A 13,102-nucleotide genomic window follows, 5' to 3' on the forward strand; every position below is an offset into this window, starting at 1 on the left:
CTTTTTGTTACTTCAGTTACTCTTATCAATGTTTTCAAGGTGATGCCTAGTGTCTCTGTGAGGCACCACTTCTCTTACTGGAGCCATTATTCCCATCATCACTGATGGCAGACCAGTTGCTGCTTTCATCATTTTGTCATCTATGTTCTCTTAGTGCCTCTGGGATTCCCCCCATTTGATCTCAGACTCCTGGTACATGGAGAGATCACGGAATGCAAGCCTTTGGCACTTGAAACATTCCTTATGGTGACTCAGAATATTGTCTCAATAAATCTCTACAGTAACTTGTATGTGGATGAGTTAATGAGTTCATCTTCTTTCAAAGATGAAACTGAATCACAGTAGATCAAGAAATTTGTCACTAAGCTCCGCTGGATCCTAAATCAGTGCTCTTTCCACTAGGACAGTGGTTCTCAAAGTGTAGTCTCAGGACCAGTGGTATCGGTAGCACCTGAGACCTTGCTAGAAATGATAACTCTCAGCCCTTGCCCAAGAATTCCTGAATCAGGAATCTGGGGCTGGAGGCAGGGCGGGATTTTGCCAAGCCCTCAGGTGATTCGAATGCATGGTCAGGTTTCAGAACAACCAGATTCTCCACCTTTGCTGCACATTAGATTCATATGTGGGGCTTTTAAAAATAGTAATGCCTGGGCCCCACTCCCAGACCAACTACTTCAGAACTTCCAGAATGAAGCTTAGGCTTCAGAATTTTGAAGGAAATCCTCAGGCAATTCTAACATGCAGCTAGGCTGAAGACCTGCAGCTCTGAAGGCTGCAGCTCCTATGCAGCCTGTGACTCCCTTCTGTTTCAGTCCTCAATAAGCATTCCCAGAAAAGGTATCTGACATGAATCCAGCCAAGTACACAAATGTTCTGCATATTTTGGAATGTGATCACTTGTCAACTCTCTGTATAGTTATACAAAATGTGTTAAGGTAATTATACACCCTTATATAGAAAATCATTATTTCTAATCCACAAATATATGCAATCCCCTATATATATGCATTTCAATATGCAATGCAATAATCATAGGATCTTGCATTTTTAGGTTTTGGATTTATAAACAGTGCACATGTACTACCTGTTTAATATGGCCAGGCATTGTGCCAGCCAACTCAGATTCACCATTTCACTGACAATATTAAACTCTCACCATAAAACAGCATGAACCACCTACATATAAGTAATCATACATTTCTTTTCTGTCCCTGTATAAAGTGAACATTGACCCTGCTACAGGGAAGGATCCTAGATACAGTCATATCACTTGAATTACACCCCAAGAAAAGGATTTGGCAGCTTCTGAACTGAACTTCCTCAAGCTTAGGGCTACTTTTTCTTAAACAGAGGCAATTGCTATTCTTGAGATAAACCAGTTTGAGTTCTCATATACAGATAAGTGATGCACAGTGTTGAGGAGAGAGAAGGAAAAATACTGTTACTACATCAAACTACCATTCCACATTTTGCAAAGAATTTCCTACTTGCTCATATACTTTCTCATATAGCTGAAGGGTTTCATTACATCTACAACCACCTGCGTAGCTGGCTACGCTTCCTTTTATAACTGCGGGTAAACTGAGGCTCAGAGTGTCTAGATAATTGGCCTAAGGTATCAGAGCTAGTAAGTGACAAAGAACAGGATTGCTGCCTTCAGAGTCTATGGTTTTTGTTTGCTTTTTTAAGGTCATGTTTGATCAAACGGAAACAGGGCCAGTGATAGCTTTATATAGAGGGAGGTAAACACTCAGCAAATGTAGAGAATCTTCAATTATACTGCGGTGACACAAAATTACTTAAACAGTATATGAAATAACACCCTTAAAAAGTAAATGCACAGACTAAACTGCTAATGTGCATCCAAGGAGAAGCTCTATATCTGTAAAGATCTAGCATCAAGCATTACTATAAATAACTTCATTGTCTGTAATAGAAACTAATCTATCACCATTCTAACTAGAAGGTGGCTACGGAAGTAAGCATTTAACAAAAGCATTTGTAACATCTGCAGATTGTAATAATGACTTTGAAGTTCTGGGAAAAGTCAATTTTCCAATTTTCTTCTCATTTACATATCTCTCACTCTCCATTATTCTCAGTTCTTAGATAAAATTATTGACATTATTTCTTAAACTATTTAAAAAAATATAATAATGGTGATAAACATTTGAAGAAACTTTGCCTAGAACAAGAGTTTACAAAAACAGAACAGCGAAAAGAAGAAAAAAAATCACTATACACTCTCTCCTCAGAGAAAAATCACTGCTACCATTTTGGTATACATTCTCCCAGGCATGTTCTGTGCAGAGATAAGCTTTTGTACCTAATTAACACCATCATGAATAAACTCATTTATTCACCTTTTCATTGAACATATTAAGATGATTTTCTCTATCAGGCTGGTATTCTACAATTTTTTTTTTTTTTTTTTTTTTTGAGACAGAGTCTCACTCTGTCACCCAGACTGGAGTGCAGTGGCATGATCTTGGCTCACTGTAACCTCTGTCTCCCAGGTTCAAGTGATTCCCCTGCCTCAGCCTCCCAATTAAGTGGGATTACAGGTGCCCACCACTACACCTGGCTAATTTTTGTATTTTTAGTAGAGACAGGGTTTTGCCATGTTGACCAGGCTGGTCTTGAACTGGCCTCAAGTGATCCACCCACCGTGGCCTCCGAAAGTGCTGAGATTACAGTCATGAGCCACCGTGCCTGGCCTATTGTATAATTTTTGGTTGCACTGTATTCTATTTTATGTAATGCCATGATTTATTTACAGATTTCCATTTTGGTATTTAGATCACTTAAAACTTTTTGGTTTTTATAAGCAACATTGAGCTATTCATCCTTGTACATTAACTGCCGTATACCTCTGTGTCTTTGGGAAAAATACCAGGAGTTGGATTTGCTGGGCTGAGAACTTTGCACAATTTAAGACTCTATATCGGTATCAATCTTACTCCAAATCACCAATGTCGACTCTTACCAGCAGTGTGCTCACGTGGCTTCTGCTTGGCATCCTCAGCAAAGCTTAGAATTAGAATCATATTGGCCAATGTGATTGTTGAAAGTTACACCACATGGACATTTGTATTTCTTTGTCATTGCTTGTGTTCAAGGATCATTTAGATTTCAGTATCATTCAAGGAAAATGAGTAAGACTGGAATTCAGCTGGAAAATATTCCGGCTCCTCCTTATGGTATGGGGTGCTCTAGAAATCCATGCATTCTTGTGGCAGATAAACTTTTCCTTAAACTTGTAACATGGAAACAATATTCCTAAACTTGCAATATAGGCCAGTCTCTAACAGATTACATTTATCTCCAAGAAACTTGAGAGGCTATTCTGTGTGTGTGTGTCTGTATTCAGAAACCCATTTCCATTCCATTGTAGGACTGTAACTTAGAATATTTCCATGGGACAAAGGCAATGTTAAAGGACTGCTTTTGTGAGCTGCTTGAACTCCATGGTCCTAAAGGTTCTTTTGAGCTTGAATCTTCTCTGATTTTTGAGCATCACTAATAGCCTTGTGGTGAGAGGCCTGGGACAGAAAGGGCCTACTTCCTAGGCCATCATTTTCAGTTACAGCTTAGCTGGCATCATCGAACGTGAAACTCGATGGAACATTTGGGGATCAGCTAGTACAACTTCTTCATTATGAATAAGTGAACTGAGACTCAGAGAAATGAAGTCAATTATTTTTTTAAGATCTCAAATCTAATCATTGACGCATTCACGCTTTTAACCAGGACTTGTTTCTTAGTCCATGTTTCTTTAGTCCTGGGATGTATTTCCTCTCATAAAAGTAAAAGAAGGCCGAGTGTAGTGGCTCACACCTGTAAACCCAGCACTTTGGGAGGCTGAGGCGGGAGGATGGCTTGAGCCAGGGGGTTAAGACCAGCCTGGGCAACATGGCGAAACCCTGTCTCCATGAAAAATGCAAAAACTATCCAGGTGTGGAGGCATGTTCCTGCAGTTCCAGCTACTCAGGAAGCTGAGATGGGAGGGTCACTTGAGCCCAGGAAATTGAGGCTATAGTGAGCCATAACTGCACTACTGCACTCCAGCCTGGGCGACAGTGAGACCCTGTCTCAACAATAGAAGACAACGAGGGTTTAAAAATATGTATTTTTGAAGTTAAACACAGGACAGAGAAAAAGGTTTGCATAGAGGTGAAAGAACAGTAAGTAACCTAAGGAATACTCCTGCCTAATACCCTCAGAAAGCCCAGTGGGAACCTCCCTTATCACAACCCTCCTTCCCTGATTTAGAAGTAACGACCATTCTGACTTTTCCATTAGTCATTTCTTTGCCTTTTAGTTTTTACCACCGACGTACCTTCCCCTGAACAAGTATCTTTTGGGCAGCCAGCATGAACTTAGCAGTGGAAAGAAAGGGTACGTTCTATTGCCACTTGAAAACCAACCCACGACTTCAAAGCTGGGAACTTTGATAATGGTGACGACCATTTCACTCTCTGGAACTCCAGCTATTTGTATGCTTCTTCTAGAATGCTTTGCCTTTATCTTTTTTTGCATCTTTTTTTCAATTTTTTTTCCTGCTGCATTTTTAGATTTCCCCAAATTCCCAAGTATTCTACTGAATTTTTCATTTCTGCCAGTATGTTTCAATTTGTAAAAGCTCTTTGTTCTCTGAATGCTCCTCTGTAGCTCTCTGATCTTTTTTCATGGATATGCTGTCCTCTCTGATCTGAGGCTATTCGTAAGAGTTTTTCCTTTTTTTAAAAAAATTCCATCTTGCATAGTCTTTTTTCTCTTGGTCATACCTTCCACGAAAGAGGCTTTTCTCTGATGCTAATAAGAACATCAAGCTGGATGGGACCATGGAGCACATGGTGGGGCTGGCCCGCATCAATCTTGATAGGAAGAACTTTTGGAAGGCTCTTTGTTGAGACAACAAATGTACTTTTTTTATTATGGTAAAATATCACATGAGGTTTTTCACTTTAACCATTTTTAAGTGTACACTTCAGTGGCATTAAGTAGATTCACAATGTTGTATAACCATCACTACTATTTCCTAAACTTTTCCATCATCCAAGAGTCTTTAGGCCCATTAAACAGTAACTCCCCATTCTTCCCTCCTGGAAGCCCCTGGCAACCACAACCTTTCTCTTTGAATTTGACTCTTCTAGGCACCTCATAGAAGTGGACCATACAGTCATAGAAGTGGAACCATACAGTCATAGAAGTGGAACCATACAGTCATAGAAGTGGACCATACAGTCATAGAAGTGGAACCATACAGTATTTGTCCTTTTGTGTCTGGCTTATTTCACTTGGTGTAAGTTTTCAGGGCAATCCTTGTTGTAGCACATATAAGAACTTCATTCTCGGCTAGAAGCGGTGACTCACACCTGTAATCCCAGCACTTGGGAGGCTCCCAGCACTTTGGGAGGCCGAGGCAGGTGGATCACCTGAGGTCAGGAGTTCGAGACCCGCCTGGCCAACATGATAAAACCCCATGTCTACTAAAAATATAAAAATTAGATGGTGTGGTGGTGTGCACCTGTAATCCCAGGTACTCAGGAGGCTATGGCAGGAGAATCACTTGAACTCAGAAGGTGGAGGCTGCAGTGAGCCGAGATCATGCCAGTGCACTCCAGCCTGGACAACAGTGATACTCCGTCTCAAAACAAATAAACAAAACAGAAAAACCTTCATTCTCCATTATGGCTGAATAAGATTCCATTGTGTGTTTGTTTAGCCATTCATCTGTTGGGCTGTTTTCACCACTGACTGTAAATAATGCTGCTATGACTGTTGGTGTATCTGTCATGTTAGTAGAAGTATAAAGTTCATCTTGTATAATGCGGCAGAAAGAAAGGTGGGATACAGGATGATACGTAGTTTTAACTCAAGTTTAGGAGTTCAGAATTGAGTCTTAGGGAATGAGTGGGGTATATCCCCAAAGGATTTTTTAGTTGTGTTATGATGGCACCTTTAAGAATGACAAATGAGCAGCCTAAAGAACTCAGGGCGCGGGGGGCGGGGGTCGGGGCAGGGTGGTGGTAGTAGATGAATGGAACCTAGAGACCAGTTAGCAGCCGATCAACAGTCCAGGTGAGAGATACGAGGGCTTAAAGTAGGATGGTAAAGGAAGGTTACATGTAACGCATCTTTCACATTGCAAAGGAAATAAAGGGGTTGAAACTAACCCCAGGGTTTTAAGCCTGTATTACTTACTCTGTTACCTCTGCTATGCCCAGACTGAAGAATTAATGACCTTGAGAAAGAAAGATATTATGAAGTGGTTAAGACTTCCATTATTCACAAATGGTGTATCTAGTGAAATTTACAATTTGACTCTTTGAAATAGGGCAATTCCAGCTTCCAAGACCACTTTCAAATATACTTAAAATTTAGAGCTCAATAATAACAGACCTCAACCGGATGTCAACTGAACGGAGGAGGCTGACATCAGTACACGTGAACTAATGTGTAACCCCTTCTAATCAGAGTTGAACCCAACCCGTCCAGTCTAATGCCAGATCTCTGGGAGAGACCGTATTTACTGAGGGGGTGACTCCTAGCGACTGACTCAATGACAATGGCATAATCATGAGAGTTGCTGAGGGACCTGAAATAGGAACTGTTTCCATGGGGAGCCACTCCCCCACACTTGCTGGGCTTCAGAGAAAACTCAGAAAAAAACTGTTGTTTCAAATTTATCTTAGCAAAGTAACCTTTATCAATTTGTTCATTCATTCATACAAATATTGAGCACCACTTATAGAGGCACTATGTTTGGATGTGGGCCATCTGTGAGACCCATGGCATGCAGAAGAGATTCATTCAAAGAATTGGGTGGATAAATAAAAATTACAATCATGAAATTTTCTACTAAAAATGTTGCTTTGAAAGTTATCTAATAGGGAAAGCTGATCTGTAAAATCAGAAAGGGAACATTTGAGCTCAGATCTACAAAATTTGAGGCCCAGTAAAACAGGAATGAGAATAGTTCCAGCACTTCACCAGTGCAGTGGAGGGGGACAGGGATCCCAGAGTAAGCGGACACACTGTTGCATCTGTGGCTGGAGAAGTAGGTGGGGAGCAACCAGTCCATGCAAGGCTTCAGGCCAGTTTAGAAGAATTGAGGCCTTTCTTGGCAAAGAATTAATGGCTAAGTCCTCAAAAGCAATTGCCACAAAAACAAAAATTGGCAAGTAGGACCTAATTAAACTAAAGAGCTTCTGCACAGCAAAAGAAACTACCAACAGGGTAAACAGGCAACCTACAGAATGGGGGAAGTATTCACAGACTGTGCATCTGACAAAGGTCTAATGTCCAGAATCTACAAGGAACTTAAATAAATCCACGAGCACAAAATAACCCCACTAAGAAGTGGGCAAAGGACATGAACAGACAATTCTCTAAAGAAGACATACAAGTGGCCAATAAACGTATGAAAAAATGCTCAACATCACTAGTCATCAGAGAAATGGAAATCAAAACCATAATGAGATACCATGTCACACCATTCAGAATGGCTATTAAAAAGTAAAAAAAAAAAAAAAAAAAGGTCACGTGTGGTGGCTCACTCCTGTAATCTCAGCACTTTGGGAGGCCAAGGCAGGCGGGTCACCTGAGGTCAGGAGTTCGAGACCAGCCTGGCCAACGTGATGGAACCCCGTCTCTACTAAAAATACAAAAATCAGTCGGGCGTGAGTGGTACGCACCTGTAATCCCAGCTACTCAGGAGGCTGAGGCAGGAGACTCACTTGAACCCGGGAGGCAGATGTTGCAGTGAGCTGAGATAGCGCCACTGCACTCCAGTCTGGGTGACAGAGCAAGACTCCATCTCAAAAAACAAACAAAAACAAAAAGAATGTTGGTGGGCTGTGGAGAAAAGGGAACCCTTATACACTGTTGGTGGGAAGGTAAATTAGTTCAGTCACTGTAGAAAGCAGTTTGCAGATTTCTCAAAGAACTAAAAATAGAACCACCATTCAACCCAACAATCCCATTCCTGGGGATATACCCAAAGGAATAGAAACCGTTCTACCATAAAGACACATGCATGCATACGTTCATCACAGCACTATTCACAATAGTAAAGACATGGAATCAACCCAGGTGTGTCTATCCATGGTGGATTGGATAGAAAATGTGCTGCATACACACCATGGAATACTACACAGCCATAAAAAATGAACAAAATCACATCTTGTGCAGCAACATGGATGCAGCTGGAGGCCATTATTGTAAGTGAGCTAATGCAGAATCGGAAAACCAAATGCTGCATGTTCTCATGTGTAAGTGGGAACTAAACATTGGGCATACATGGACACAAAGATGGGAATAACAGACACTGCAGACTACGAGATGGGGGAGGGAGGCAAGGGTTGAAAAACTATCTATTGGGTACTATGCTCATTACCTAGGTGATGGGTTAAATCATACCCCAACCTCAGCATCATGCAATATACCCATGCAACGAACTTGCCCATGTGCCCTCTCAATCTAAAGGTCAAAGAAAAAAAAAGAATTGAGGCCTTGGTACTACGAGCAATAGAAAGCCAAAAACACATTTTAAGCACAAGGGTGACAAGATTACATTTGTATTTCTTGAAAGATTGCAAGCTATGGTGTAAGGGACTGGGATGATGTGGGTAAGAATGTGGGAACGAGTCAGTGAGCTACTGGAATAATCTAGGTATAGTGTTCTGGCTCGATTTAAGAGACAGTGAAGAAATGTCATTGGCAGGCTGGGAAAATGACGGGCGAGAAAGACACTGGTGCCCAAGTTTCCCAGGTTTCCGGCTCATGTAACAGGATGAATAGAACACCCATATGAATGTTTTTATTCACAGCAACTGCTTTGTAAGGTTTGCTCTTAGAAATGACCTCTTGTTATCAAGTTAGATGTCTTTTAATGTCCCTGAAATTCTGTGGTATTAAACCAAGTGGAAGGTGTTCTGTACCAGCAACAGTGGAGTGATGTGGAGATAGTGCATGTCAAAGCCCCTCGGAGCCAGTCTTTCTGCTGTCCCATCCCCATTTCCTGAGCAGAGCATATGCGTGCATGCATGCGTGTGTTAATAGCCACACTCATGGGGGAGGGTCAGATCCTTCTGTCACCCTCCTTCAGAGCTACATAGCTCTGATAAGAACTATTTGTCAAAATAAATGTCATTTCTGAGAACACAATTTTACATGCACTGATGGCCTGCCACAAAAATTTTTCTTTTTTTTAATCAAACAGTCCAATTTTACTACGAGTAAACACCCATATCAGTTAATCTGAAGCAGTAAGAAAGACCAAAAAAAAAAAAAAAAAAAAAAAAAAAGCATGGAAGGAACGTGTAACACTCATTTGTAAGTTAGAAGCAATTTCAAATTCGCATTCCAGACTCCATGTTGATTTTTTAAAATAACTAGGGTGGACATTGACTTAACAGAGCAATAGATATGCTGGGAAGAGGTGGATATAATGAAGGAAATGGATAACAGAGGCAGTGATTGTTAAAATGGGTCATGAGATTGTAGGCTGAGCAACCCAGCAGCCCTGTTTTATAGCAGAGCCTTGTTTCTTATTTAAAACAAAAAAACCTAAAACTTCGAGGATGCGATTCAATGATGTATCTTTTAAAGCCTTGTCAGGCAACCAAATCTTTAAATATATGTATTTTGTTCCCATCTTCAATCCCTCAAAGGGTACAGACACTGCACACTGCATATTCTGTTTTTTTTTTAATTTTTTCTTTTTTTTTTTTTTTTTAATCTTGTAAAGACAGGATATCTCTACAGTGCAGATGATAAGGCCTTTGATGTCACGCAAATATTACTTCTGGACTAAACACATACAATACTGAAATTATTAAACATACAAACTTAGAGCTTTCAGTGCATTTGCCATTTTTATTTCGCTATGCAGAAACATACATTCACCATGGGCTGTGATGCAGGTGACCGTTTAATGGAGAATCTCTCTTTTTGAAGGCTATTTATAACTAACACTAAATAGTTTTAATTACAGTGGAAATTCTGTACAGTTTAAGGCTTGGCTCTGAACTAGAATGTAAATATGGACCAGATTTGAAAATAAAACACTTTCTTTTCAAGTAAAAGAAGAAAAATTAATTAAAAAATACACGGAAAAAGAAACTAAGAAAACAAAGCCACAGGAAGCCCAGCAGGTTCTCCTGAAGTGACATTTCATAATATTGTAAACTAACAAAAATACAGGTTTTTCTTCCCAAAATAATGACAATTTACATATTTAGGACTTGTTAGGGAACTCTGAAAAGCTCTCCGGATTGAACACAGACCAAACAAACAAGAAGGAAGAAATCGCATTAATATGCTAAAATCAGTACTACCTTATAACAAATTAAATGAGATACACAAAGCAAGATTGGAAGCGTTAAATATTTCCAGAGGGTCAGAGAGTCATTAATGTTTATGGGTGAGAGTAATAAAACCAGATGAAACAAGTACAAGTTGTTTACTGAATAAACTTGGTTATTGGCACATCTAACCTGGGGAAAATCTGACACACCGGACGGACCTAGACAGCTTCTAGCATTTGAGGGTAATCTTCGCTAATTGTAAACAAAAGGTTTGTTACCTAAGAAATTGCAATTTTGTTTAGACTTTAATAATAATAAACTATGAAAGGCATGAATTGTGTATGTGTTACATGAGATCACGGTTTATATTGTTGGTTATGAACGTGCAGGTATAGCTGAAAACTGAGACATTTTGTGAAAATTAAAAACGCTGCTCTTTTGTAATTTTATCATTGCTTCATGCATTATCAGTTTAGTGATGCTGAATCAGATTGCTTTATTATGGGAAGATCTCTCTGCCAGTGTCTTTATTAATGGTCAAGGTCCATTCTTCTGGACTGAAATTTTCCATGGACAGATACAAGTCAGTTGGGTTAGAAGAGGGAATTCCATATAGGCTCTGGTTTTCCTAACGGTTTGCATGACTGCATTCATGTGCAAGCTAAGTTATTCCTGCAAGAAAGAGATGGGATTAGTTACTCATTTGAAAACAACGGAAAGATTTTCTCAGATCAAGGGCACAAAAAAGGTATCTTGGAGGTTCGAATGCTCATTTGGACAAGAGGCCACGACATTCCTGCATTAAGTCACTGCCAATTATATGCTTTCTCTTAAGTAATTACAACAATGCCCACGTGGCTGAAGCTCATGGAAGAAAATTTTTTTTTTTTTTTTTGCTATCTTCCAAAATATATTATTCATTTGAGTAAAATGAGTGGTTTTTGTATTCCTCTTTTAAGAGATGCCACACATCAATTTGTTTCTTAAACCGATGTTAGAGAACTTACTGATACATTAAATCTCTTAAACGTTTTATCACATCACCAAGTTGTGCAAGTCGCTCGACTGCTGCATTCAGCATTCAAAGCCCGCTCAGAAACGCTGACGGCCCCATGAGATCTGGCATGGCAGGTTAGTATGCATGACAAGTCTGTGTACACACAGATGATACAGTCTGCTCATGGCGCTGGCCAAGCAACCACCGGAAAGGCGTCTGTTTTCTAAAGGACCACAAGACTGCATTTTTTGCTTCCTCCTGAGACAGTGCTACACTAGGGAGAAAAATCATCCCAAAGAATACAGGAAATGTAAGACATCCAAAAAGAAAGTGAGTGCTCAGCTTTCAAATTAAAAAACAAAACCAAAGACCAAAGCATAAACAGGCTATAATCAAACATAGTTGAAGAGAAAGCTTACGATGGGATAATGTTGCCCTCGGAAGGAGAAAAGGGTATGTATTATTTCCCTAGTATTTGGAACACACAAATTGAGCCTCTCAGAGCAAAACTGCCTTAGTTCCAATTAGGCCACATGGCAAGTAAAATCAAATTTGACATTACAAATTTGGATAATGAAAGAGTGCAGGCCATGGAATAAAAGGGAACGCCAGGAAGACCACACAAGCATAGACTCTGCTCTTCCTTTATCCTCTGACTGGCAGTGCATGCAAAAACTCCACAAGAATGGAAGCTCTAAATGTGAGAAACCCATAAACCAATTCTCCATCCTCTTGGTAACCAGCCCGACAAATGCCAGTGAGAGAACAGAGGAAAGGAGGGATCAGGTGAAGGATGAGAGGGAAGTACCCCATGCCTCATGCCAGCCTAGGCAAGCCTAGAGAATCGGCGTCACCTCTTACCTCTGGTCAATCCTCTCCATCTTCTGGTGTGATCTCTGTCTCTTTATGGACCACTACTTTGGTCACTGACATGTCAGGGTGCTGCTCTTTGGCCTCTTTAATTGCCTGAGCCAGCGCCTATCCCCGGGAAATCACAGAAGGGCAGAAACAAAAAGGAGGTGGAACATGCATGATCAGTGGCGAGGTGGAGACTTACGAGCTAGATCTATATCCACAATTTACAAATGAGGTACAATGATTACAAAAGGAATCATAAATCACATATTGGAAAGTTAATTCGGGATTTTTTTCAGAATACATGCTGGACTAGAGGAAGAGCATTGAGACTGTAGGGCCAACAGGTTTTTCTTTGTTTCTCTGCCAGGGTATTCACCATCTCACACATACTACCTGGTCATGGTCAATGTCTGCATCCCCTGTGATGACTATTCGCTTCTCGATTCTTGTCTCTGAAATGCCCCCTTTCACAGTCTAGAAGACACAAGGAGAAGTTTTATGAATTTACTCGATGGGAGAAACCATCATGGTTCAGGGAGGAAATGGCAGAAGATGTTGACAGGGCATTAAGTGACATCATTCATTCTTTGAGAACTGAAATTAGAGTTCTATGGCAGTTATTTAACATTTTTAATTCCAGAGGTGAGGACAGAGTGGAGGCCTTTGGGTCTGGATGGCCTGTGTTTCTGGAACACCTACCACACGCCAAGGGCTGGAGTAAGCATTAAGCTTAGGATATCAGAATGTATACCCCTAAAGGGGAACTCGGCCATGAGGACAAGTGCATCAGAAATCTAGGGGTTGTAAAAGCTGCCCTTGCAGCTACCCCGGCATCCTGAGCGTCAAGCCACCTTGTGCTTGTGCAGCCCAACCTGTGAGGAGTTCTGAACAAGCACCTTCCTCCAGCTCACTCTCAAGGAATCCTCTTCTGGGT

General features: G+C 40.6%; 1 protein-coding gene and 1 long non-coding RNA gene across 22 annotated transcripts in view; both read right to left on the reverse strand.

Annotated features, from left to right (window-relative positions):
• Positions 1-2,728: 2,728 nt before the first annotated feature.
• LOC140709013 (uncharacterized) lies at positions 2,729-9,237 on the reverse strand. Its single transcript, XR_012089335.1, has 2 exons — positions 7,701-9,237; positions 2,729-6,247 (listed from the first exon to the last, which is right to left on the reverse strand). It is a non-coding gene; the product is annotated as an uncharacterized lncRNA (long non-coding RNA).
• A 625-nt stretch (positions 9,238-9,862) lies between these two features.
• Positions 9,863-13,102, reverse strand: part of EPB41L3 (erythrocyte membrane protein band 4.1 like 3) — a 238,929-nt gene continuing 235,689 nt past the window's right edge. For 19 of the 21 annotated variants that reach the window (XM_073006458.1, XM_037982480.2, XM_037982485.2 and 16 more), the window contains 3 exons: positions 12,562-12,642; positions 12,172-12,288; positions 9,863-10,985 (listed from right to left, as the gene is read on the reverse strand). In XM_073006458.1, the coding sequence (XP_072862559.1) occupies positions 12,178-12,288; positions 12,562-12,642 (192 nt within the window). In that variant the 3' untranslated portion in view covers positions 9,863-10,985; positions 12,172-12,177. The remainder of the gene's footprint in view (positions 10,986-12,171; positions 12,289-12,561; positions 12,643-13,102) is intronic. The other 2 variants (XM_073006453.1, XM_073006455.1) reach the window with 1 other exon arrangement.

This window comes from Chlorocebus sabaeus, chromosome 18 (assembly GCF_047675955.1).
Source record: "Chlorocebus sabaeus isolate Y175 chromosome 18, mChlSab1.0.hap1, whole genome shotgun sequence".
Classification (NCBI taxonomy): Eukaryota; Metazoa; Chordata; class Mammalia; order Primates; family Cercopithecidae; genus Chlorocebus; species Chlorocebus sabaeus.